Below are 26,182 nucleotides of genomic sequence, written 5' to 3' on the forward strand. Positions count from 1 at the left end.
GTTTTAATGACTCCAACCTAAGTGTATGTAAACGTCCGACTTCAACTGTAGTTTCAGAATTATCTTTAATAAATGTATTCTCAGTTGCAGGCTACTGTCATACACACCACAACATCAATCTGTCAAAAACAGGGAGTAAAAGTAGCTCTAACTGCAAGTCGTAAACTGTTAAATTGAAAACAAAGGGCAAGCAAACCAACTAGTGAACTCTGCTGAAAGCCCAAGGCCAGGCATCATCTCTGCCACAGACCTATTTCAGAACCCAGCCTCCAAAACCAACTGCAGAGAGAACATGCACAGTTTTACGTAAGAAACGAAAGGGTAGCAAATAAATACAAATGTCTAGAAGCCATGTTTATTTTTATTTTTTTTTCAGAACGCTGAATGACAATGATATGAATAAGACTGTCATTCAGTCTGCAGACTAAAGGTCCTTGTGATTGATGGGATTAGATGTTGGCTCGAGCTACACTGTCAAACTACTACTGGCAGAGTGTTAAAAAAAGCCATAAATGTGAATCCTAGCTAAATTAGGTTTATCCACTCTTCAGACATTGTAGACATTGGATGTTGGGAAATTCTACCCAACCAGAAACAGATGGTCTGAGATGTGTGTGTATATATATTATTATTTATTTATTTATTTTTATGAATCCTCAGTTATCCTGCTACTAGGTTAATTGAAAACCAATTTGCATGTGTTACTGTGTGGCTGAGATACATTGCCTGTAAATCTATTGTCCTTGAGGCAAAGCAAATGACAACCGAGATGCAACTTTGCATGAGAAACGCCTTCAAGAACACTATTAGAAGTCACTCTTTTAGCCAAATTAGAGACAAGAGAAAGGCCATGTGAGATGGTTATCTGCTAAAACACTCCATGTGTTCTACCCTAATTGCTGACACAGCGTTTTAAATTGACGGTGTTCTGCTCTCATGTAAAAAAAAGAAAGAAAGAAAGGTCTGTGTCACCAGGCCCGAGAAATATTTATCTTCCCCTGACACACTGGTACTGTCTGTACCTGGGAGGCCTTGATCAGCACTATGCACTAATAGGTGGGAGTGTGTGTGTGTGTGTGTGTGTGTGTGTGTGCGCGCAAAGGTCTGTGTCATCATGACCACAGCAGTCTGATTCTCAGAAGTCCTGGAGAACCAGCAGGAGGATAAGGGTTAAGTGTCAGCAGCTAATCAGTCAGATAGTAGGTAGAGGGGCTCTAGCTGACTGATTACAGCTCAGGCTTTCAATTAGCTATCCTATCCACACAAGAAGAAGAAAAAGTACACCTAATGGAATAGCGGGGACTGTGAAGCAGCACAAACATAGGCACAGACACCTGCATACAAACACACAATAACATATGCACTATAAACACACGTACACACATGGATTTTGTGCTGTAGATATGTGGTAGTAGAGTAAGGGCCTGAGGGCACACACTTAATGTGTTGTGAAATCTGTTGTGAATGTGTTGTAATGTTTAAAAAATGGTATAACTGCCTTAATTTAGCTGGACCACAGAAAGAGTAGCTGCTACCTTGGCTGCAGCTAATGGTGAGCCATAATACATACAAATGCAAGGGTGTAGTGGGTCTTAAAGTCAGTTTCAGACATTGCAGACAAACTGTTAAAAGCCCAGTGCAGTCAAAAAGGTGATTTACCTGTGTTTTACATATATTTCCAAACTATGAGGTTGGAATAATACTACGAAATTGTGAAAATGATCATGTCCTTTTGATGTAAGAGCTATTTGAAAAGGCTGGCTGAAATATCAGCCTGTTTTGGTGGGATGGATGGAGTTTAGGCCTGCCTGGTGACATCTCCAGGTGGAAAATTAGAGAGTTTCTCATCTCCACTCAACCACCCCAGACATTCCTAGCTAAATTCTTGCTTGAGAAATTGCTCATTGCTAAGAAGCTTTTTTTGTTTCATTTTGACCATTTAATTGAAAACAATCACAGGAAGGTACTTCACTGTTACCCAGGAAGGATTTGATGTTGAGATAAAAACAGCTGCCTTGGACCTTTATCCGCAGCATCTGGCAGCCCCATTGCCTCTGACCACAAAACATTGGCTTTCATTTCTGCTCCTTTCTGATGATTGCCAATGATCATCAAATCAAATCAACGTTTATTTGTCACGTGCGCCAAATACAACAGATGAAAGGTGAAATGCTTACTTACAGGCTCTAACCAATAGTGCAAAAAAGGTATTAGGTGAACAATAGGTAGGTAAAGAAATAAAAACAACAGTAAAAAGACAGGCTATACAAGTAGCGAGGCTATATATAGACACCGGTTAGTCAGGCTGATTGAGGTAGTATTTACATGTAGATATGGTTAAAGTGAATGTGCATTTATGATGAACAGAGAGTAGCAATAGCGTAAAAGAAGGGTTGGCGGGTGGGACACAATGCAGATAGCCCGGTTAGCCAATGTGCGGGAACAGTGGTTGGTCGGCCCAATTGAGGTAGTATGTACATGAGTGTATAGTTATAGTGACTATGCATATATGATAAACAGAGAGTAGCAGCAGCGTAACAAAGAGGGGTTGGGGGGGGGGCGTACGCACTACCCGTTGTAATGCCTTGCGGTCAAAGGCTGAGCAATTGCCGTACCAGGCAGTGATGCAACCAGGTAGGATGCTCTCGATGTTGCAGCTGAACCTTTTGAAGATCTCAGGACCCATGCCAAATCTTTTTAGCTTCCTGAGGGGGAATATGCTTTGTCGTGCCCTCTTCACGACTGTCTTGGTGTGTTTGGACCAATCTAGTTTGTTGTTGATGTGGACACCAAGGAACTTGAAGCTCTCAACCTGCTCCACTACAGCCCCGTCGATGAGAATGGGGGTGTGCTCGGTCCTCCTTTTCCTGTAGTGCACAATCATCTCCTTAGTCTTGGTTACTCTGAGGGATAGGTTGTTATTCTGGCACCACCCGGCCAGATCTCTGACCTCCTCCCTATAGGCTGTCTCGTCGTTGTCGGTGATCAGGCCTACCACTGTTGTCGTCTGCAAACTTAATGATTGTGTTGGAGTTGTGCCTGGCCATGCAGTCGTGGGTGAACAAGGAGTACAGGAGGGGACTGAGCACGCACCCCTGGGGAGCTCCAGTGTTGAGGATCAGCGTGGCAGATGTGTTGCTACCTACCCTCACCACCTGGGGGCGGCCCTTCAGGAAGTCCAGGATCCAGTTGCAGAGGGAGGTGTTTAGTCCCAGGTTCCTAAGTTTAGTGATGAGCTTTGAGGGTACTATGGTGTTGAACGCTGAGCTGTAGTCAATGAATAGCATTCTCAAGTGTTCCTTTTGTCCAGGTGGGAAAGGGCAGTGTGGAGTGCAATAGAGATTGCATTATCTGTGGATCTGTTTGGGCAGTATGCAAATTAGAGTGGGTCTAGGGTTTCTGGGATAATGGTGTTGATGTGAGCCATTACCAACCTTTCAAAGCACTTCATGGCCACGGACGTGAGTGCTATGGGTCTGTAGTCATTTAGGCAGGTTGCCTTTGTGTTCTTGGGCATAGGGACTATGGTGGTCTGCTTGAAACAAATTAGTACTACAGACTCAATCAGGAACATGTTGAAAATGTCAGTGAAGACACCTGCCAGTTGGTCAGCACATGCCCAGAGCACCCGTCCTGGTAATCCGTCTGGCCCCTCAGCCTTGTGTATGTTGACCTGTTTAAAGGTTTTACTCACGTCGGCTACGGAGAGAGTGATCACACAGTCGTCCGGAACAGCTGATGCTCTCATGCATGCCTCAGTATCGCTTGCCTCGAAGCGAGCATAGAAGTGATTTAGCTAGTCTGGTAGGCTCGTGTCACTGGGCAGCTCGTGACTGTGCTTCCCTTTGAAGTCTAATAGTTTGCAAGCCCTGCCACATAAGATGAGCGTCGGAGCCAGTGTAGTATGATTCAATCTTAGCCCTGTATTGACGCTTTGCCTGTTTGATAGTTCGTTGCAGGGCATAGCAGGATTTCTTGTAAGCTTTCGGGTTAGAGTCCCGCACCTTGAAAGGGGCAGCTCTACCCTGTAGCTCAGTGCGAATGTTGCCTGTAATCCATGGCTTCTGGTTGGGGTATGTATGTACAGTCACTGTGGGGACGACGTCCTCGATGCACTTATTGATAAAGCCAGTGACTGATGTGGTGTAACTCCTCAATGCCTTCGGAAGAATCCCGGAACATGTTCCCGTCTGTAATAGCAAAACAGTCCTGTAGTTTAGCATCTGCTTCATCTGACCAGTTTTTTATAGACCAAGTTACTGGTGCTTCCTGCTTTAATTTGTGCTTGTAAGCAGGAATCAGGAGGATAGAGTTGTGGTCGGATTTACCAAATGGAGGGCGAGGGAGAGCTTTGTACGCGTCCCTGTGTGTGGAGTACAGGTGATATAGATTTTTATCCCTCTGGTTGCACATTTAACATGTTGATGGAAATTTGGTAGAACTGATTTAAGTTCCCCTGCATTAAAGTCTCCGGCCACTAGGAGCGCCGCCTCTGGGTGAGTGGTTTCCTGTTTGCTTATTTCCTTATACAGCTGCCTGAGTGCGATCTTAGTGCCAGCATCTGTCTGTGGTGGTAAATAAACAGCCACGTAAAGTATAGCTGAAATCTCACTAGGCAAGTAGTGTGGCATGCAATTTATCACAATATAATCTACTTCAGGCGAGCAAAATCTAGAGACTTCCTTAGATTTTGTGCACCAGCTACTGTTTACAAATATGCACAGACCCCCCACCCCCTCGTCTTACTGGAGTGTTCTGTTCTATCTTGCCGGTGCAGCGTGTATCCCGCTAGCTGAATATCCATGTCGTCGTTCAGCCACGATTCCGTGAAACATAGGATATTACAGTTTTTGATGTCCCGTTGGTAGGATATTTGTGAGCGAACCTAGTCTAGTTTATTGTCCAATGACTGCACGTTGGCGAGTAGTATTGACGGTAATGGCAGCTTTCCCATTCGCCTTTTCCGGGTCCTGACCAGGCATCTGGCTCTTTGTCCTCTGTACCTGCGTCGCCTCCTCTTGCAAATAACGGGGATGATGGCACTGTCGGGTGTTTGGAGAATGTCTTGTGCTTCTTGAAGAAAAAATATTTGTCTTAATCCGAGGTGAGTGATCGCTGTCCTGATATCCAGAAGCTCTTTTTTGCCGTATGATACGGTTGCAGAAACATTATGTACAAAACAAGTTACAAATAACGCGAAAAAACCCACATAATAACACAATTGGTTGGGCGCCCGTAAAACCGCTGCCATTTCTTCCGGCGCCATTTTGTCGAGACACCTAGCAGGTGATCTACTGTGCCGAAGTTCCTTAAACTGTGTCTCATCCCTTAGGACAATATAGTTCAGCCAACCACAAACTAGAAAATGATAACTAGAAATAGAAAGCGTGCTTTCTAGTGTGGATCATGTGATGTTACCAGAACATTGAAATGAAATGGGACAAATAGTGTGTTTTGCAGAGATATTTCTCAGAAGTGATCCAAGCGTGCTAACCGAACACTCCCTGGGTTGTACTGTACACAAGGGCCAGTATAGTCAGCTGTGAATGGGAATATAATCTAGAAGGTTTTATCTGTGGATAGCAGATGGAGGCATACAGTAATAGTACTGGACTGTGGCATACCGGAGGGTCCTATGGGGTACTGTAATTGACAGCAATGAGAACCTCAGAGCACACCCCGAGCATAATGAGAACCAAGTACATGTTCAGTTAGTTTAATCAATTTCAGGCTATGGTTGCAAAAGAGGAAGGACGAGTGCATTTCTGTATCTTTTACTAAGAATAGAAAGAGATTGATTGTTCAATGAGATTGGGTAAGTGTTCTTTATATAACTGTACCTTGATCAAGAACTCAAAGATGAATATTCCAGTAATGTTTTTAAAAGAAAATGTACATTTTTCTAGTCGACCTTTGATTACCAAATTATTTTGATTAATTCCGACTTGCCTGGTTAAAAAGGTTAAAAAAATCAAATGATTATTATTATTATTATCAGACATCTGGAAGACTACCTGAACAGCCTATCCTTCCATTCTAGAAGAGGCTAGTTGGTCATGATAATTGTCATGATCATCTGATCTATGGGATAGTGACCACATCATCTGGTCTAAGCAGGTTTCTACCACACGCTGTGGAGGTTGATATCTTAATCCAACCTCCATGGCAATAGATCAATACAATGACCGCTGCTGGTATTGAAAATTAGGACAATTGTCTTTCAAAGTAAAGGACTAAAGATTTAACATACAGTATATCAGCCTAATTTAGTGTCCATTATTAGATACACTTGAACTTGCTTGTTGAACCGCATAGGAAAAACACAAGATCAAACCTTGAGAATAACAGTGTGATACCGAAAGCATGTTTGCATATGACCACAATTAATATTGATTAATCAATGGCATTTGAGACCTATATATGTACACACACATATATATATATATATATATATATATATATATATATATATATATATATATACATACATATATACATACATACATATATATATATATATATACATATATATGTGTGTGTGTGTGTGTGTGTGTGTGTGTGTGTGTGTGTGTGTGTGTGTGTGTGTGTGTGTGTATATATATAGGTCTCAAATATTACCACTAACTGTCTTTATTTCCCAAACAAAATTCAACACAATCACAAATCACTTTTTTGCCTTTTTAATCACTCTAAGCATATTTTAACACAGGCTTTACACCTAACAAACAACTTGCACTTTTTAAAAACACTTTTAACATAGGCCAGGCCCTGTTGTTACCTCATATCCCAGCAATAATGCCTTCAATTACACTCAACTTGCCTTTGGCTAAACTTACCCCATAGCCATTGGCTCAATTTACCCAAAGGCAAACATTTAGACTATATTAGCCCACACAGCTACAAGGATGCACTTTCATGCTAGGTTTAGGACCTCATATTGAGGTGTATAGAGACCTCTGAACTGATATATAAAACCATCTTAAAAGTATCTACTTCGGTTTAGATACAAGTATCATAAAACCTCTAACACAATACATTAATCTGGTTTCTTCCTTCAGACTCCATGAAATGATGACTCTTCCTAAAACTTTGGTCAAATTATACATTTTGAGCCAGCTGTGCCATCAGAGACTCTGGGTTCGCGCCCAGGCTCTGTCGTAACCGGCCGCGACCGTGAGGTCCGTGGGGCGACGCACAATTGGCCTAGCGTCATCCGGGTTAGGGAGGGCTTGGTCGGTAGGGATGTCCTTATCTCATCGCGCACCAGCGACTCCTGTGGCGGGCTGGGCGCAGTGCACGCTAACCAAGGTTGCCAGGTGCACGGTGTTTCCTCCGACACATTGGTGCGGCTGGCTTCCGGGTTGGATGCGCGCTGTGTTAAGAAGCAGTGCGGCTGGTTGGGTGGTGTATCGGAGGACGCATGACTTTCAACCTTCGTCTCTCCCGAGCCCGTACGGGAGTTGTAGCGATGAGACAAGATAGTAGCTACTAAAAACAATTGGATACCATGAAATTAGGGAGAAAAAGGGGTAAAAATTAAAATTAAAATACAATTTAAAAAATAATAATAATTATACATTTTGTGTATGGTTTCTTAGAAACAAGGGGTGGCTCAAATAACCATTTGGCTCAACTTTACCTCACTCTCCCCTACTCTAGGACTAGAGATGAGAAACGCTGGGTTAAGAAACCTAAAATGCTGAACGACTTAAAGTGGCACAAATCTAACTTGGCCTGTAGGCCAATATAAAGCACAATTGGCAATTATTTAATGTCTCTCAGTTGCCTAAGCCTCCAGCACCCATAGCTTCCCCGGCTACCTTTGATGCAGTGTCGCTTAATGCTCCCTTCATGTACACAGCTCATCTTTCTGAGTTCTGGATCCCTCAGTCATTTCCCGAAACTCCTCAATTAACACAGTAGTTGACCCCGTCTCTCTCTCTGTGCTGTATTGCCATTCCTTTTCTCAGTTTCACAAATTGCCCTCTAAGACACAACTCCAAATTCAAGCCTTATTTGCAAGAAAGGAGTGACAATGTTTCCAAAGCAATATACTATAAATACAGTACAAAACATGTTACATATAGGAACTTATCCAAGCAAATTACAACAGAGTATAATCAAGTTAGGAGAACCACCAATGGACAGATCACTCTTGGATATACTACAATTCAAACTCCCCCAAACTATTCCCAGCCCCTCGCTCGCTCTTCGCTCTCCATCTCTCAGTCTCGCTCTCCTTTCTATCTCTGTTTCTGTTCATCTCTTACCCTCTGAGAAGTTGATGAGTCCCAGCAGATGCAGCAGCTTGAGCGAGGCACACACCAGCACCACGATTCCCACCGCCTGCAGCCCCTCAGTCTCCCACAACGCGTTCAGCATGCCTCCACCATGCCCCAGCTCCGGCCCCCGACCCAGCCTCCTCGCGCTCGGGATCTGCGTCCCCTGTGCTCCAGTTCCCCCGCGCCCTCTCCACCTCCGTCGCACCTACCCACACGCCTGCTCACTCCCCAAATCCAGACAGGGTGGGATGGAAGCTGAACGGTGGATGAGAAGACGTCTGCCTTAGAGTCCCAGAAAGTCTGCTAGAGGCATACAGGAAATGTCCCACAGAGTTGCTAAGAAGTAAGAGAATGGTGTTATGGTGCCAAAAACATAACGTGGCTCCTGAAGTGTTTAAAGTGTGCCTTATTCTCTTTCACTCTCTTTGTCTATGTATCTCTCTCTGTCAAGGGAGATTAGTGTATGTGAGCGCTACGGATGAGGAGAGAATTAACTATGTTCCCTCTGACAGTAGCGCTCTCTGAGACGGGAAAGAGGCAGAGGAGGGAGGGAATAAAAGAGCAAGAGGGAGGGAGGTAGAGAGAGGAGCTGTGGATGTTAAAATGGCCAGCTTCAGTCCAAACGGCCAGCTTCAGTCAGCTGATTCTAGCCATCCTTTATGGTTAGTTCTGGTCGGGCAGCTTAGTCTCCTATTCAGAGGTCCCCCACTTTTGTTAGTGTCTTATTGGTCAAGGTCACGCCAAATACTTATAACCACATCTCCTTCAACCACATCAGTTGCCTTGATTCCCGGGACTTCAGTTTCAGTTAGTGTCTGACCCCAGCACGCTGTGTGGTCAGAAACGTGCTTTCCCCATGCTGATGAGCACTTCCACAGTTTTTCCTCCTGCAGAACTTTTCCTCCTGTGGACTGAATCCCTGTACATGTATGTCTGATGTTTAATTGTGCATCTAAACGACCACATAGTTTATGTCAGTTCTCACTGGACATGATTCTCAGTTATCTGAACCATGAGTGGTCAGATGTGTGTGTGTGAATGTGGACATATTCTTCAATTAAACTCCCCTTAACCTGGACATCCGCCTCATCCTTGTTCTGACCGGACATACTGTAGTGGTTGCTACGGGTCTTAAGCCAGCACCTAAGGTTTCTTATTACATTTATGGTCATTTGATTCTCTACCACCCTACCCCTATTTTTCAGTGGTACTAAAGGTTACAGTCTCACACACTGCGTACTCAAACTGAGTGTACAAAACATTAGGGACACCTGCTCTTTCCATGACATAGACTGACCAGGTGAAAGCTATGATCCCTTATCGATGCCACATATTAAATCCATTTCAATCAGTATAAATGAAGGGGAGGAGACAGGTTAAAGAAGGATTTTAAAGACTTGAGACAATAGAGATATGGATTGTGTATGTGTGCCTTTCAGAAGATGACTGGGCAAGACAAAATATGTAAGTGCCTTTGAACAAGGTATGGTAGTAGGTGCCAGGCACACTTGTTTAAGTGTGTCAAGAACTGCAACGCTGCTGGGTTTTTCACACTCAAAGGCACACAGTTTCCCGTGTGTATGAAGAATGGTCCATCGCCCAAAGGACATCCAGCCAACTTGACACAACTGTGGGATTCATTAGAGTCAACATGGGCCAGCATCCCTGTGGAACACTTTTAACACCTTGTAGAGTCCATGCCCCGCCAAATCGAGGCTGCTCTGAGGGCAAAGTGGAATGCATCTCAATATTAGGGCGGTGTTCCTAATTTTTTCTACACTGAGTGTAAATATTAAATTACCCCAAAAGGGATAATCAACAAATCAGGTCAATCCGCAATGGACACTAGGCTAGTGAGTCATATGAACACATAGTACAGTTTTCTGGCATTATTACATGAAGAAAAGTAGGCAACATTCTGGGGGTAGTGGTCTAAATTGGGTTGGAGCACAACTATTGGCTACTGGGACAGTTGTATATTTACATAAATACTAGGGCTGGAACGAAATCAGTACCGCAATACTCATTAGGTAAACAGCCCTAATGTTGGAAACAAACATCATTATGTTGTCATCCAGAGTCACATTAATTTATTTGCCAATCTATAGCACACAAACAGTTTGTGTTTACATTTTTGCCATGAAAAAATATTGTGATGCTGTTATTGTCCCGGGCCTAATAAATACATTGTTTCCCATGGGAGCATGAATTGATCACATCACATGGTAATAATGAGAAAGAGTCCATTTGAAAGGGCGATGGAAAGCTACAGGGACAACAACAACACAGATTAAAATAGTCAGTCAATTAGGAAAGTGGAAACTTCAATCTACATACTAATAGCAGCTTCCATTTCGGTGCTTAATTGTAACACAAAGCTAGAATCCTTAGTTGCTACATGCATTTTGGGACTTATAAATGAATGACATAACTTATAAATGCCTCGTGAGCTTGGTTCAACTGTCGTAACCCATCAGAACCCAACATATAAACTTGTTTCACTCCAATGTTTATAAACAATGTAAACATTAACAAACACTGTATAGCATCAACACATGGTTTAAACTATAATGTTGATCTCCTGGATGGTCAGTCCTTGCATCCATAGCTTTGTCTATGAATTTGAGATTCGTTACATTTCTCCTGGCCCATCCCACAGCTTTTTTACCAAAACAGAGACGGGGTATCACTTTGTTACCGCACGGCAAGCGGTACCGTAGAGACAAGTCTAGGTCCAAAGGGCTTCCAGCTTCTACCCCCCAAGCCATAAGACTCCTGAACAGCTAATCAAATGGCTAACCAGAATATTTGCATTGTCCCCCCCCCTTCTCCTCTTTTACGCTGCTGCTACTCTGTTTATTATCTATGCATAGTCACTTTAACTCTACCTACATGTACATATTACCTCAATTACCTCGACTAACAGATGCCCCCACACATTGACTCTGTACCAGTACCCCCTGTATATAGCCTCGCTACTGTTATATTTACTGCTGCTCTTGATGATTATTTTTGATGATTATTTTTTTATTTTTTTTACTTATCTATTTTTTTACTTAACACTTATTCTTCTTAAAACTGCACTGTTGGTTAAGGGCTTGTAAGTAAACATTTCACTGTAAGGTCTGTTGTATTCAGCGCACGTGACAAATAACATTTGATTTGAATTGAGGACTCTAGCGTTAATGGTTTAAGCCCCTGTCTAACTGAACTGTAGCTTGGAAGGAGACTTCATTTGAATCTGGAACCTGTGCCAAAAAGCATAAAATGCTAATTGATTGCCCTATCATAACAAATGGGACTGAGGGAAGGGGTGTGCACTAACTCGAGAAGCTAAAAGCCAGTGATCATACCACCACCTACCGGTCTGCTAAAAGAACTGTTCATAATACCACCGACTGGTTTATGAATTCTTCTGAGCTGTTCTCCATCCACCCACTGAGCCCTCCTTTCCTTTCATTTTGTGGATAACAGCTTGACTGATAACACCTTCGTTACATCTGGTACCGCAAGTCCCCCATAAAGAAACATTGATGCCCATTTTCATTTACATTTTGCTCAAGTTTACACAGCTCTTACACAGAATGTAAATTCAAGGACAAATGAAAACAATATGTTCATCTTCTCCTCGCATGAATAATTTAGCATAGTGCAATAAATTTTTTTTTTAAAATTCACCAACATACTGTATTTCATGAAAATGGCCTCTGGCCTTGTGATCGTTTATTGGTAAGCGTCTCATTCACAGTGCTATGTCACTAAATATCACTCTAAAAGGCCCCTGGGAGGAAGGGATCTCAAAGATCAGATGTGTGTTATTGCAGGAGAGATACTAAGGACATATGAAGGGTAATCTGTGTTACAGGTGTAAAATGCAGTATGTAGCTCGCTACCAAAGTTCAACATAGCTGGGTTCTCACTGGAGATGGGAATGTTGTGTTTTTTTTACTGACGGCAAAATTTCAAGCTAACATCAACGAGAACAAAAGAAAAGCAATATTGCACTGCAAATTGAATAGTAGATTACACGCCTACAGGATGATACGCATCCTCCTTTGAAATAATGTGATAGGGTAAGACCAACATTTGAGTTTTTCAAAACAACCACCATGATTGTTTTTGTAGTTGCGTAACATCCAACGTCTTAACCTCCAGGCCACTACAGGGCTCCACCAAAGCTGAAGGAGAAGACAACCAGGATAAAGTCACGAAATGAGATAATGTGTGTATTACGAGTCTGCAACATAAGCTGCATGTGCATAGCCATCTACAATTACCTAAAAATGTTGGTGTATGTAGACCTACGCATATATTCGCACACCCACGATATAGACTGATATAGCCTACACCAACATTACCAAACTCACACCCCTGATGTCAGCACATGAAGTCTGGCAGCACATCAGTAAAGGTAGAATCATATCATCCCACAGGACAATGGAGGAGTGAGTCATTCAGTCACCAGCACACATCTCTAGTCGCCCATGGTGTCAATTCACTGAACCGCTGGGGAGAGACAGATTTCTTCAAGATCTTCTCAGTGGAGGTTACAGCCCCAGAATGGAGATAGATGGATGGTGAATAAAACATGGGGCCAATGGACCAATCATAACCTCTCCAGTGCATACGGATGCTGTAACCGTAGTGATTAACAATTGAAGACATGAGGGCAGACAGACACCAATGGGAAGAGAGAGAGTGTTCTTCATACATCATAGTTACAGATGAACATAAAATAGATACTGTATGTATGTTTGATTGATTGTTTTTCCAAAGGAAGGCATGATCAACTGGCAGAACAGGCAATGTGTGTGAATCTGGTCAAACCTTTTTTTTGTGGGAATAGAATCAAACAGTGCAAGTCCCCATAGAGTTCCCATTTTCCGAAAACATCTGTCTGCCGACGTGTCCAGAGGTGCCAGTGTCAGAAAATGTCATTCGGCCGCAACGAGGAATCAGTCTCCATTCTGAGACTGATTCCTTATGATGGAGCACGATGTGCCACTGACAAACCCGAGGCTTTTGTTGCTCTGTCTTACATGGCAGGCCAGGCCGGCTGGGAGTTTGATTTTTGGAACAGATTAAATATTTTCTCTCTCATGGCTTTGTCTCGCTGCCCTCCAGCCTGCCTGGCCTGCCATATTCGCTGTTGGGGATGTTATCACCAGGAGTCTGGAGGCCGGGCCACGGAGGAAGAAGTCAAAGTCCACTACATCAACAGTGTGTGTCTGTCTGGAAGCTGGAGCTCCTTTTGCACAGGCAATAGCAACGACAGAATTCAATCATTAAGTAGCATCATGGAAAGGCAGCAATCGATGAATAAGCACCATACCCCAGTGGGATTGTCTTTGTCAATGGGCAAATGTCTTTGCAGCAGAACTTTAATGTTTAGAGTAACTGAGGTTTTAATGCCAAAACCCAAGACAAAGATGATTCCAGAATGATAAATCACACACACATGAACACCACTGGGGAGAAATTAATGACATTTTCTGTTGTTGAACATGTAACCCCATTCCTTGTTTATTAGTTTCCCACCATGCATACCTAGCTACTAGCCAGGTAGCCCAGAGTAGACATTGAGCTGCCGCGAATCTACAGGACCAAGAGGAGACAGGAGCCATCATCAATCAAAACGATGACGATCGGCGGACAGGCAAAAACTAGTTATTCTGCGTGTTCTCAGATTAGCGAAAACCTGAAGCGGTCTGCTCAGGCATGCAATACGGCTTTGGTGTTTAGGTTGTTTTCTGGGAGCACGTTAAAATGAGCCCATCATATTTACAGAGGCATCGCTTGTGAAGGAGATGGCAATTAGAAGCTATGAACCGAGGCTACCTGTAGTGGAGCTGCAATCACAATGAATGGTGGAGGGACTCTTACGATGCAGAGACATTTCTTCGTGGCCTCTTTGGATCTTGCAGACACACACGCAGACACACAAAGGAGAATGTCACATGCACACAAGTAAACATCTACAGATGCCGCATGCCTACATCAAAAGGGCACGAGATCCCTTAGGTCTGACAATAGGCTTATCGCTCACTCTAATGGGTTACATATGCCCCTTTAATTTTTATTGCCATCGAGCCCCAGGGCTTTTTGTGAGAATTGTTCATCTCAAACGAGTGACAGTGATTTATTTTCACAACACCCAAGTTGACAGGGTGCCCTGGGCTTGCTCAATCACATGTTAGTGCTCAACTCCCTTCATGCCATCTTAGCCATATTTTATCTATGTGTATCGATACAAAATTAACACGTAGCCTGCTATAGCTAAAATGATAGCATGCATCACATACTGGTATGATATTGATTGAGCCATTTACACAGTGAGTTGCTATTGGCTGTTAACCCTCATGGCTCTATTGACAGATACAGGTGGACAATGGGTCCAATCAGTTGTACACCCAGCTGGAAAGGCAGTGAATGGCCAGTCAATGGCATTGTCTGCAGGTGGACAGTCACACAAAAGCCAGGGTTTTGAAGTCAGGACAGCATGCTGCTGCAGATAACGTTGACCTCTGTTCCATCCGTCTTATCCTGGGTGTTAACATGTTCCAAAAGCCTTACTGTGGACATCCTGCATGGAAGACAGAGGGCAAGCTCTTCACGTGAAGGACTAGCTTTGTCCTTCTGATTTACAGTATAGACTAGGCTACCGTCCTTCAGAGGCAAGGTACCACAAAAAGTGTTGCTGAAGAATTAGATACGAGGTGGCTGAAAAACAGCGCGGAAAGTGGACATAGCGAGTGAACGCCCGCAACAGTCTGTCCAAACACGGGATTTGGTGGGCAAATCCTGGTTGCTGAGAGGAAATCCCTTCAGGCAATTATCGCTTGAAGGGATCATGAACATGGCGAAGAAATAGGAAAGGTATAATGCGTGTCATCTGTGTTCAATCTAAGTGTCCTTGGTTCAAGTCAGGGGTAGAGTCCGAAGCAAAAGGTTGTCAATGTTCATGGTTTGTCCTATTGACCAACTGTCAATGAGGTATGGTCTCTAAAAACGTCAAAGCATCGATTTTCTGCTGATGACAAGCACATACATAGCCTACCAAGAGCCTTTAGAAAAAGACAACGTACAGTGATGGAGGAGAGCGCCACAAAAGTCAAATTGATCAGTTCAAGCGCCACAAACATTTTAGACAAATATGTACGGCCTCCAAAGCTTTTCCTCCAATCACAATGGGTGAGTAACACTGCTTGATGACTGACTCAACACAGTACAACTCAAACTAAACAGGTCAATGGCGGCACGCACTCTGACCCGTTATCCCACCATCCTTCTAAGTCAAAAGCAGGCAGCATGGTTCTGAAAAGTGCTGAAAACAAATTGGCTCCCGATTTAAAATGAAGATAGAGAACAAGCTATGAAGGAAAATGCAGGTATAGCCAACTGGAGCAAAAATAATATTGTGATATTGTCAAAATACCCTGATATGTAACTATCGATCCCTCCCCATCACTAAAAGTAATGTATTATGGATCTGTTTGCTGAGAATGTCGAGGAAGAAAATACCCACTGGTTGTGTTGATGATGTTGATCTCTGTAAAACTCTTCAGAGTCTCCAGGGGTTTTTGTGGTTAAGATCTAAACGGCTAGCTGCTTTCAAGAAGGCATGCATAACGGTCGGGTATGAATGGTTGGGTAATGCTGTGCAGATGTCTAACATGGATATGATGCAGACGCCAAGAAGTGTCTACAAACGGTGGGTACTACGTCCAGCCCAGGGATCGGCAGGTCATTTGATTTCATCATTTCCAAAAACATTTAGGCCTACAGTAGGGCCAATATAAAGTGTCCTGATTTTAATTACCGGTCATATTGTAATCAATCCTATCAGATTATTGAATCTAATTGGGTTGAATCGAGAATTAATATCAGAAGTAAACATGAACCTTCATTCTTGTATAATTTCATATCAAATCAAAATCAAATCAAAGTTTCTTTGTCACGTGTGCCGAATACAACAGGCGTAAACCTTACAGTGAAATGCTTATTTACAGGCTCTAACCAATGGTGCCAAAAAAAGGTATGTGTGTGTGTGTGTGTGTGTGTGTAAGTAAATAATTAAAACAACAGTAGAAAGACATTTGAAAAAAGAGTAGCAAGGCTATATACAGACACCTGTTAGTCAGGCTTATTGAGGTAGTATGTACATGTAGGTATCGTTAAAGTGACTGTGCATATGATGAACAGAGTAGCAGAAGCGTAAAAAAAAGAGGGGTTGGCGGATGGTGGGACACAATGCAGATAGCCCGGTTAGCCAATGAGCGGGAGCACTGGTTGGTCGGGCCAATTTAGGTAGAATGTACATGAATGTATAGTTAAAGTGACTATGCATATAGGATAAACAGAGAGTACCAGCAGCGTAAAAGAGGGGTTGGGGGCACACAATGCAAATAGTCCGGGTAACCATTGGTTACCTGTTCAGGAGTGTGTATGTTGACCTGTTTAAAGGTCTTACTCACGTCGGCTACGGAGAGCGTGATCACACAGTCGTCCGCAACAGCTGATGCTCTCATGCATGTTTCAGTGTTACTTGCCTCGAAGCTGCATCGCCAGAGATGCAGCAATCCCCAAAGGGAATATCTATATTATTATTTTTTTTACCCCTTTTTCTCCCCAATTTCGTAATATACAAATTGGTAGTTACAGTCTTGTCCCATCGCTGCAACTCCCCTACTGACTTAGGAGAGGCGAAAGTCGAGAGCCATGCATCCTCCGAAACAAGCATCTTAACACGGAAGCCAGCTGCACCAATGTGTTGGAGGAAACACCGTCCAATTGGCGACCAAAGTCACCCGGCCTGCCACAAGAACTCAATAGAGCGCGATGGGACAAGGAAATCCTGGCCGGCCAAACCCTCCCCTGACGACGATGAGACAATGGGTCTCCCGGTCACGGCCGGCTGTGACACAGCCTGGGACTGTAGTGACGCCTTAAGTACTGCAATGCCTTAGATCGCTTGTAGTCCTTGGGAGGCCCTTATCTGTTTGGTTTTAATAATGTTCTACCACTATATATTTCCTCCTCGTATAATTCAGTTAATTGTGTGAAGAAATCCCTTGTGGTAAAGCGGTTGATGCCGGCAGAGTGTTATCAGGGGCCAACTGTGCCGATTTGCAAAATGGATCCGATATCTTTGGCAGCAGACAAGCGGGGGGGAAAAAAGATCACATTGAGTATCTCGTTGAGCGTCCAAGAGAAATACACAGTGACTACACAATGGCCGTCTGTAGATCGTTTTTTATTAAGGCGATAGCTACTATAGAAGTTAGACGTTAGATTACTGATTTCCGCTGTTATGAGAAAAGGACTGGTGCGCAGGGAAATAAATGTGAAAAACACTCAAACTCAAAAATCATTTTAAAGCACATTCATCAATAAACACTGTGCTAAAGCTAGGGTTCACCGCTGAAGAGGATGGACATTTTGCAGATAGTTCTTGTGATGGTAAAAGTGTTGAAATTACACATTCAACTCACATTTTGGGGGGGAAGGGGGGTTGAAAACTAATTACAACAGCCAGAGGTGAAGCACTTAGCTGCATACAACATGCTGTGCATGTCATCTGCTACATACCAGCATACACCAGACATTTCCAACATTGGGAGAGCCAATGGTTACAAAGTCAATGAATTACCCCCTCCTGATCATTAATCATCATGTAAACAACAGATCCGTACATTACTGTATATTGATATTGCTTATGACAAGATACACGGACATGGCTTGATAGTACCATCTCTGACATTTATGAATAGCTTTTTAAGTGGTGATGGCAAAATTATGAGCACAAGCAAGACGGCAAATGAAATATTATAACAACCCCTAGTTTGCCGGAATGTGAAGAAGACAGGATTAATGATTTTAAAGATGTGAGATACAGTAGGTGGCAATATATATATATATATTTTTCTAAGTCCGATATGGCCCATGACCTGTTCTAAAAGGGTTATTTTAAATGTGGAGCCAACGCCATTAAACAAAGCCATTAAGAGTCAGCTTCAAAAGCCAGTTTGACCTGTTGTAAAGGGATGACCTTGCAGAGACTTACTACTTCTGAAAGATACCTCAAGGAGAAATTCAAAAGCTCTACGCACGGTTTGAAATGCAGGAGCTCAAAGTGAAAGTTTAGATCAGTTCTTTTACATGGTCCTTTTTTAACTTGGTCCAATTTGGGATAGATGCAATTATCTTTATTATCAGCCGCGGGGCAATCAAATCGCGTAGTCTGGCCCATAGCCTAACGGTGCAGACACACACCAGGTGAGTACGTTGTCTATCAAATAGTCTCTGCTCTAACTTCTCTGATACAGAACGGTTTTCTTTGCGGAGGGACTTTGATATGATTTTGTTACCATTTGTTTACACTAACAGAGACTCCCATCTCATTATAAAGGTGTACAACATTAAACAAATGACAGAGTGCATATGAATAAGAACATCCCATTAACTTAATGTGGCTCCCACTTACACCGTGATAAATGATCCTGTATAACTAAATGTCTGTGGAAAGACTGCCTAGTCAGGCATAATTCAATGTAGTGCTCCCTTCAGTGGCAATACGCCTGCCACTCCACGTTTGATATTCCAAGACATTACAAAAATGATAATAAATTGTAGAGTTTGTATAAATTGTAGAGTTTGGTCTCTATTCAGCTATACCCAGTTAAATCATTCAGCATTTCAAACCGGTGAAGGGGAGAACTTTAATATGAATAAAATGGACAAACACGCTGAAACTAGGCTAAATCAGAAGCAAAATGTAATGCTTATATTTATTTCATTTTCGGAAACCAATGTCAGTTTTGAAAAACAACTGTTCCATGAGTTCAATACTCATTAAAACGCGGTAATTTGTTTTAAAGCTGATTCAAAAGCTTGAAAATGTTCTATCAAATGGTACATTGAAACACACATACAAGGTGAAAATGTCTCCCTCCTGAGGCAGACCTATGCCCATGTGCATTTGTGGTTTGCATCCAGTTTTGTGCATCAACCCACCTTTCTGCACAACAAGAATGTTTTCGCTTTTCATGGAGGTGTATTCAACGGCGCAAACCGTAGCAAAATCTATTCCAACGAAAATATTTCTGCAAAGGAAACGAGAGTTACTGTTGGATAAAAGTTTTGTTCAGTTTGCTTCCTAGTTAAAACACTCCAGGTTATCACGTTTGACTGGGCCTGGCAGTGTCGATGAGGTGGGTCTTTATATACACATGAGTTTTCCCTTGAGAAACAATACGATACACACACAAGCAATGGAATCTGGCAGTCCAGGCAAGCTAAATCTTACGGTTTAAGTATTTGATAGAAAACAAATACTATACCGATGTCTGCTTTCAAATGATGAAACCAGCTTGCCATCATGCTACCATGATGACAATATCGTAAAAGGATAGTAAAGGGCGGTGAGTGGTGTTGCCGTGGTGATTGGTGAATCACTGCCGAGTGAAAACTCTTTCAAATCATCACTGTCACACAATCAGTACAGCACACAATGTCACTTGTTGCTATGACGAAGCAAGTGGTCTGTAATTGGAATGCCATTGGAGGTTTTAGCCTAATTGTTAAGTATTAAGGGACAACTTAACATGACTGCACCCCTCACATTGTTTCTTTATATGTATTATTAGAATAAATGTAACAATCAAGTTGGTTGAGCTCAGGATAGATGGTTAGTTCCACAAACTAATAGTGAGCTGTAACATTTGTACTAGTAATGTTATTTTGATGCAAGACAGTCTCAATAATATCCCTGGTCCTTACTATATAATCAAAAACACACATAAAAGTATGTGGACACCCCTTCAAATGAGTGGATTTGGCTATTTCAGCCACATCTGCTGCTGACAGGTGTATAAAAAAAGAGCACACAGCCATGCAATCTACATAGACAAACATTGGCAGTAGAACGGCCTTACTGAAGAGCTCAGTGACTTTCAACGTGGCAACGTCATAGCATACCACCTTTCCAAAAAGTCAGTTTGTCAAATGTATGTCCTGCTAGAGCTACCCCGGTCAACTGTAAGTGCTGTTATTGGGAAGTGGAAACGTCTAGGAGCAACAATGGCTCAACAGCAAAGTGGTAGGCCACAAAAGATCACAGAAAGGGACCGCTGAGTGCTGAAGCGCATTGCGTGTAAAAATAGTCTGTCCTCAGTTGCAACACTCACTACAGAGTTCCAAACTACCTCTGGAAGCAACATTAGCACAATAACTGTTCGTCGGGAGCTTCATGAAATGGGTTTCTATGGCCGAGCAGCCTAAGATCACCATGCGCAATGCCAGGCATCGGCTGGAATGGTGTGAAGCTCGCTGCCATTGGACTCTAGAGCAGTGGAAAGGCATTCTCTGGAATGATGAATCACACTTCACCATCTGGCAGTCTGACGTACGAATCTGGGTTTGGCGGATGCCAGGAGAACGCTACCTGCCCAAATGCTTAGTTCCAACTGTAAAGTTCGGTGGAGGAGGAATAATGGTCTGGGGCTGTTTTTCATGGTTCAGGCTAGGCCCCTTAGTTCCAGTGAATGGAAATCTTAACACCACAGCATACAATTACATGCTATATGATTATGTGCTTCTAACTTTGTGGCAACAGTTTGGGGAATGGCCTTTCTTGATTAAGCATGACAATGCCCCAGTGCACAAAGGGAGGTCCATACAGAAATGGTTTGTTGAGATCAGTGTGGAAGAACTTGACTGGCCTGACCTAAACCCCATCGAAAAGCTTTGGGATAAATTGGGACGCTGACTGCGAGCCAGGCCTAACCGTCCAACATCAGTGGCCGACCTCACTAATGCTTGTGGCTGAATGGAAGCAAGTCCCTGCAGCAATGTTCCAACATTTAGTGGAAAGTTTTCCCAGAGGAGTGGAGGAGCAGCTAGCAGCTTTTGTCATGTAATGAACCATTCAAATAAATCTGGATCAAAACCGAGATAACCCACATGCTTCCACAGCTGTGCCACTGAGTTGTTTTGACCATTTGTAACCACTGGATACGATCAGGCATCATTAAACTTCCCGTCTGGGGGGGGTGATCTCTAGATTACCATATCAGATGGCTTGTCTCATCAGCTGTCACATCGCCGGGCTCTGGTGGCACGCTGCTGTCAGTCACTGTCTCCCCTTCTGAAGGGGAGCCGGGTAAACTCTTATGAGCCGTTTGCGTCTGGCTGTGTCGTGTGTCTATTTTTAAACCCAATGTGGCAGTGGGAGAGTAGCACAGTCGGAGGAACCACACCGTTGGGCTTGTTTTATTAAACAGACATATTCATAACTTGGTTACAAAAGGTTAGGGACTATCAGAAATCCTTCTGGAAAAGTCTAAATATTATAATCCTAATTGTATTGCATGTCCTATTTTTAAGCCTCTGACTGAATATAATGTAAGTTACTAAAGCACTGTTTACATTAGTATGCAGATGTTAAGACAATTGTTTCGGTGCAGGTCTGTATTCATAAATGAGTAGGAGCGCTGCCCAAGGCTCGAAAGACAGAGGCTGACAACATTGACTACAAATCAAGCATCTAAAGCTTCACTGAGGCATAATGTAAATAGTAAACGCGTCAAACTCGATATCCTGTCCCAGGTGTTTTGTTTACACGTCCTTGAAAGCTCGCTGGACGAACAAAAATCCAATGGACGATTGTTACACTTGCCTGGTTTCACACAGTTTGACCAGACGGACTGTTGGGATCAATGTCTCGTCCTCCCATTTTTAAACTGAGCTGTGGAACAATACAATTGCATCTACAGTGCGTTTCCTTGATCATCTCTCCATTGATTAGTCAGTGAAGGAAACCCCTTCGTCAAGGTCGATCTTTCATCTCTACTGCCTTTCCCATGCTGCTTGTGGACCACTGGGTTGAAGCTAGAGGTCTTCATGGGTCCAAAAAGTTAGACCCCAAACCGAACAGACCAGAGGACAATCAGACCCGAAACACGAAAGGATGCGAGGACAACTCTACGTAGACCCGACCCGTACCCTAACAGGTCGGGTCTCAGGTTTATCTGGTCCACCAGGACCCGTGAAGACCTCTAGTTGAAGCTGGTGCAAAGGCCTTGCTGTTGGATGTCAGCTCCAATATCACAGAGCTAAGGAGAATAAAAAGGCTACATGCTGAGGGAAATTTCTATGGACTATATCACATCCCAGACTATCTGAGCTTGCATGTCTTGACTGCTGATGTGCATAATTTAAGACTACATAGATAAATGGAACGATAATAGACAAAGTGTCTCACACTCAGATCCTTATATATGCCATTTAGCAGACGCTTTTATCAAAAGCAATTTACAGTTATGTGCTCAGTAAGGCCTCAGTATGTGCAATTAAAAGACACCTCAATCAAATCCAACTACAGTGGCTTGCGAAAGTATTCACCCCCCTTGGCATTTTTCCTATTTTGTTGCCTTACAACCAGGGAATTCAAATGTATTTTTTTGGTGGTTTGTATCATTTGATTTACACAAAATGCCTACCACTTTGAAGATGCTAAATATTTTTTCTTGTCAAACAAGGAAAAAAAAAAAAAAAAAACTAAAACTTGAGCATGCATAACTATTAACCCCCCCAAAGTCAAAACTTTGTAGAGCCACCTTTTGCAGCAATTATATAGCTGCAAGTCTCTTGAGGTATGTCTCTATAAGCTTGGCACATCTAGCAACTGGGATTTTTGCCCATTCTTCAAGGCAAAACTGCTCCAGCTCCTTCAAGTTGGATGGGTTCCGCTGGTGTACAGCAATCTTTAAGCCATACCACAGATTCTCAATTGGATTGAGTTCTTGGCTTTGACTAGGCCATTCCAAAACATTGAAATATTTCCCCTTAAACCACTCGAGTGTTGCTTTAACAGTATGCTTAGAGTCATTGTCCTGCTGGAAGGTGAACCTCCGTCCCAGTCTCAAATCTCTGGAAGACTGAAACAGGTTTCCCTCTAGGATTTTCCTGTATTTAGCGCCATCCATCACTTCTTCAATTCTGACCAGTTTCCCAGTCCCTGACAATGAAAAACATCCCCACAGCATGATGCTGCCACCACCATGCTTCACTGTGCGGATGGTGTTCTCGGGGTGATGAGAGGTGTTGGGTTTATGCCAGACATTGCATTTTCTTTGATGGCCAAAACGCTCAATTTTAGTCTCATCTGACCAGAGTACCTTCTTCCATATGTTTGGGGAGTCTCCAACATGCCTTTTGGCAAACACCAAACATGTTTTCTAATATATTTCTTTAAGCAATGGCTTTTTTCTGAACACTCTTCTGTAAAGCCCAGCTCTGTGGAGTGTACGGCTTAAAGTGGTCCTATGGACAGATACTCCAATCTCTGCTGTGGAGCTTTGCAGCTCCTTCAGGGTTATCTTTGGTCTCTGTTGCCTCTCTGATTAAAGCCCTCCTTGCCTAGTCTGTGAGTTTCGGTAGGAGGCCCTTTCTTGGCAGGTTTGTTGTGGTGCCATATTCTTTCCATTTTTAATAATGGATTTAATGGTGCTCCGTGGGATGTTCAAAGTTTCAGATATTTTTTTATAACCCGACCCTATTCTCTACTTCTCCACAACTTTGTCCCTGACCTGTTTGGAGAGCTTCTTGGTCTTCAAGGTGCTGCTTGCTTGGTGGTGCCCCTTGCTTAATGGTGTTGCAGACTCTGGGGCTTTTCAGAACAGGTGTATAAATACTGAGATCATGTGACACTTAAATAAAGTCCACCTGTGTGCAATCTAACTAATTACGTGACTTCTGAAGGCGATTGGTTGCACCAGATCTTATTTAGGGGCTTCATAGCAAAGGGGGTGAATACTTTTCTTTTTTTTTTTTTTTTTTTTTTCACTTCACCAAATTTGGACTATTTTGTGTATGTCCATTACATGAAATCCAAATAAAAATCAATTTTGAAATTACAGGTTGTAATGCAACAAAATAGGAAAAACGCCAACGGGGATGAATACTTTTGCACGGCACTGTAGCTAGATCCTTGCAACTCAAGGAAGCAATCTCCACAAAGTCATCAGTACACATGTGCAAGGTCAAAATTGCTTGAGTCAACCTAAAGGTTTTCCTAACACTAATATGCTTTTAAGGAATTATCGAGAAATATATATCCATCCTAAGTTGGAATGTTGCCAACCAGGCTTCTAATTGAGCAATGACCTGGCCTACTAGCTACATTTATAGATAGAGTATTGCAATTAGCTACAGCTACATTTACATACAAATTTGAATTCATTACAATGTTTAAGCCATGCTCATTCTTTAAAAGCATTTTAATTGTGCCTTTTGCTTGTAAAATAACACCCCATCCATCCATGTTTTCATTGTATTGTAAATCAGTAAAGTAGAGTTGGGAATTTGATGTTAAGTCATTGCCATCTGAGACAAATTCCCAAAAGAGAGCATTATGTATTCCATAATTACAATCAGGAAGGGTGAACAAAAGGCTATATCTTAGCTCAGGCATTTTGTCAGTCTCTATATTCATATCTCAAATGTGCTATACTGCTCTTTAAATGTAGATGTCGGGTCAACATGACCTTAACTTCAGCAATGTTAATTAGAAGCTCATAGCGCATCAGTAACTTTTGGCTAAAAACACTTCTCCAGGAGGAGACTTACCGCTAGCATGGATTCAGTTTATTGGAGAGTACTTATACCCTTCAATTTTAAGAAACAGGAATGGCCTTGCACAATTTGCTAGTGCTCTGCCCACTTAAGAAATAGTGTTGTTGACTGCTGCTTGACCAAATTCGTCAATCTAAAAGTGAATCACAGTTTACCTCCAGAGGAGGAGAAAGTGGCTTCAGCAAGACTTTCCCGTCCCATATCTAAGGAGGGCTGTGATAGTCGACACATTGGAATGGTTGTTTGGAGATGGGCGCCTGTTCAGGAAACACAAGGAGGCAACACGTCGCAGACATTTCAACCGAAAATTGTGTTTTTTTAGAACCAAAAGAAACTGGCATATGTTTTTGAACCAACATTTATTTTGGGTCTATATAGTTTGCTGCTCATTTTTTATACAATCAATAGCCTTTTTGCCTTGCTATTCAATAACGAGGCTCTGTGCTGCACGGCGAACAGCTTTGCAGTATGGACAGATTGTTAGAGCATGCAAATAAACACATGAGGTTGATGCCAGCAGGCCCCAGATCCTGAATACTAGATTCACACACACAAACCAAACAAACATGGCCGCCTTTTGAAATCTGCAATGGGCCCAGGTTCAAGCATTGTTCTCCATGAGGCAGCATAGAATCTGTGCTTAAACACGACATGGTAAACACAATTCTGAAAACCTTCACTATGTTTTCACCTTTTTAATATTAATTTCAACGTGACTAGAGACAAGCAAATGTTATAACAGCATATCAATGGCGTGATATTATCAATTTTGTGAAAATCCCATATTCTTGAGGAAAGTAGATTTCCAAGCACAATTATATTATGTTTGGACTGAAGCAGTCTGCCTCCATCCACAGATAGACGTTACTTTTCACATTAAATCAAATTCATTTCAAAACGGACAATTATTTAAATAATACATCTTCAAATATAAGGAACTGAAAAACAAAAGTACTCAAAAGCCCAAAATTAGGTAGGAATCAACACGGTAGAGATAAAACACAGCATACAGTGGACATAGAAGGCACAGTATGTGGGTATGTGCAGGTGTATATGTGTGATGAGAAAAGTGTGGTGAGTTAAGTGAGTGAAAATGGTTGCAAATGCTAAAGCCCATGTGTCTGCAAGCAGGAGTTGTGACAGAGTTTTCAATTTTGTGCAGATATGGGATATACATTTTAAAAACACAAATAGTATGTTTATTTATTGTCCAATCCTGATGGAACGGTCCCAAACCCTTTACCCTAGACACCCACCTGAGCGACCCA

At 42.5% G+C, this 26,182-nt stretch overlaps 1 protein-coding gene across 4 annotated transcripts in view; it reads right to left on the bottom strand.

Annotated features, from left to right (window-relative positions):
- LOC110500612 (Kv channel-interacting protein 4) overlaps nt 1-26,182 on the bottom strand; it is a 232,830-nt gene that overhangs the window by 51,982 nt on the left and 154,666 nt on the right. The window contains exon 1 of one of the 4 annotated variants that reach the window (XM_021578064.2): nt 8,271-8,786. The exons of the other annotated variants lie outside the window; for them this stretch is intronic. Within the exon in view, the coding sequence (XP_021433739.2) occupies nt 8,271-8,382 (112 nt within the window). The 5' untranslated portion in view covers nt 8,383-8,786. Of the gene's footprint in view, nt 1-8,270; nt 8,787-26,182 lie in introns of those variants that run through there. 4 annotated transcript variants of the gene reach the window in all.

Source organism: Oncorhynchus mykiss, chromosome 21 (assembly GCF_013265735.2).
Source record: "Oncorhynchus mykiss isolate Arlee chromosome 21, USDA_OmykA_1.1, whole genome shotgun sequence".
In the NCBI taxonomy this organism is placed as follows: Eukaryota; Metazoa; Chordata; class Actinopteri; order Salmoniformes; family Salmonidae; genus Oncorhynchus; species Oncorhynchus mykiss.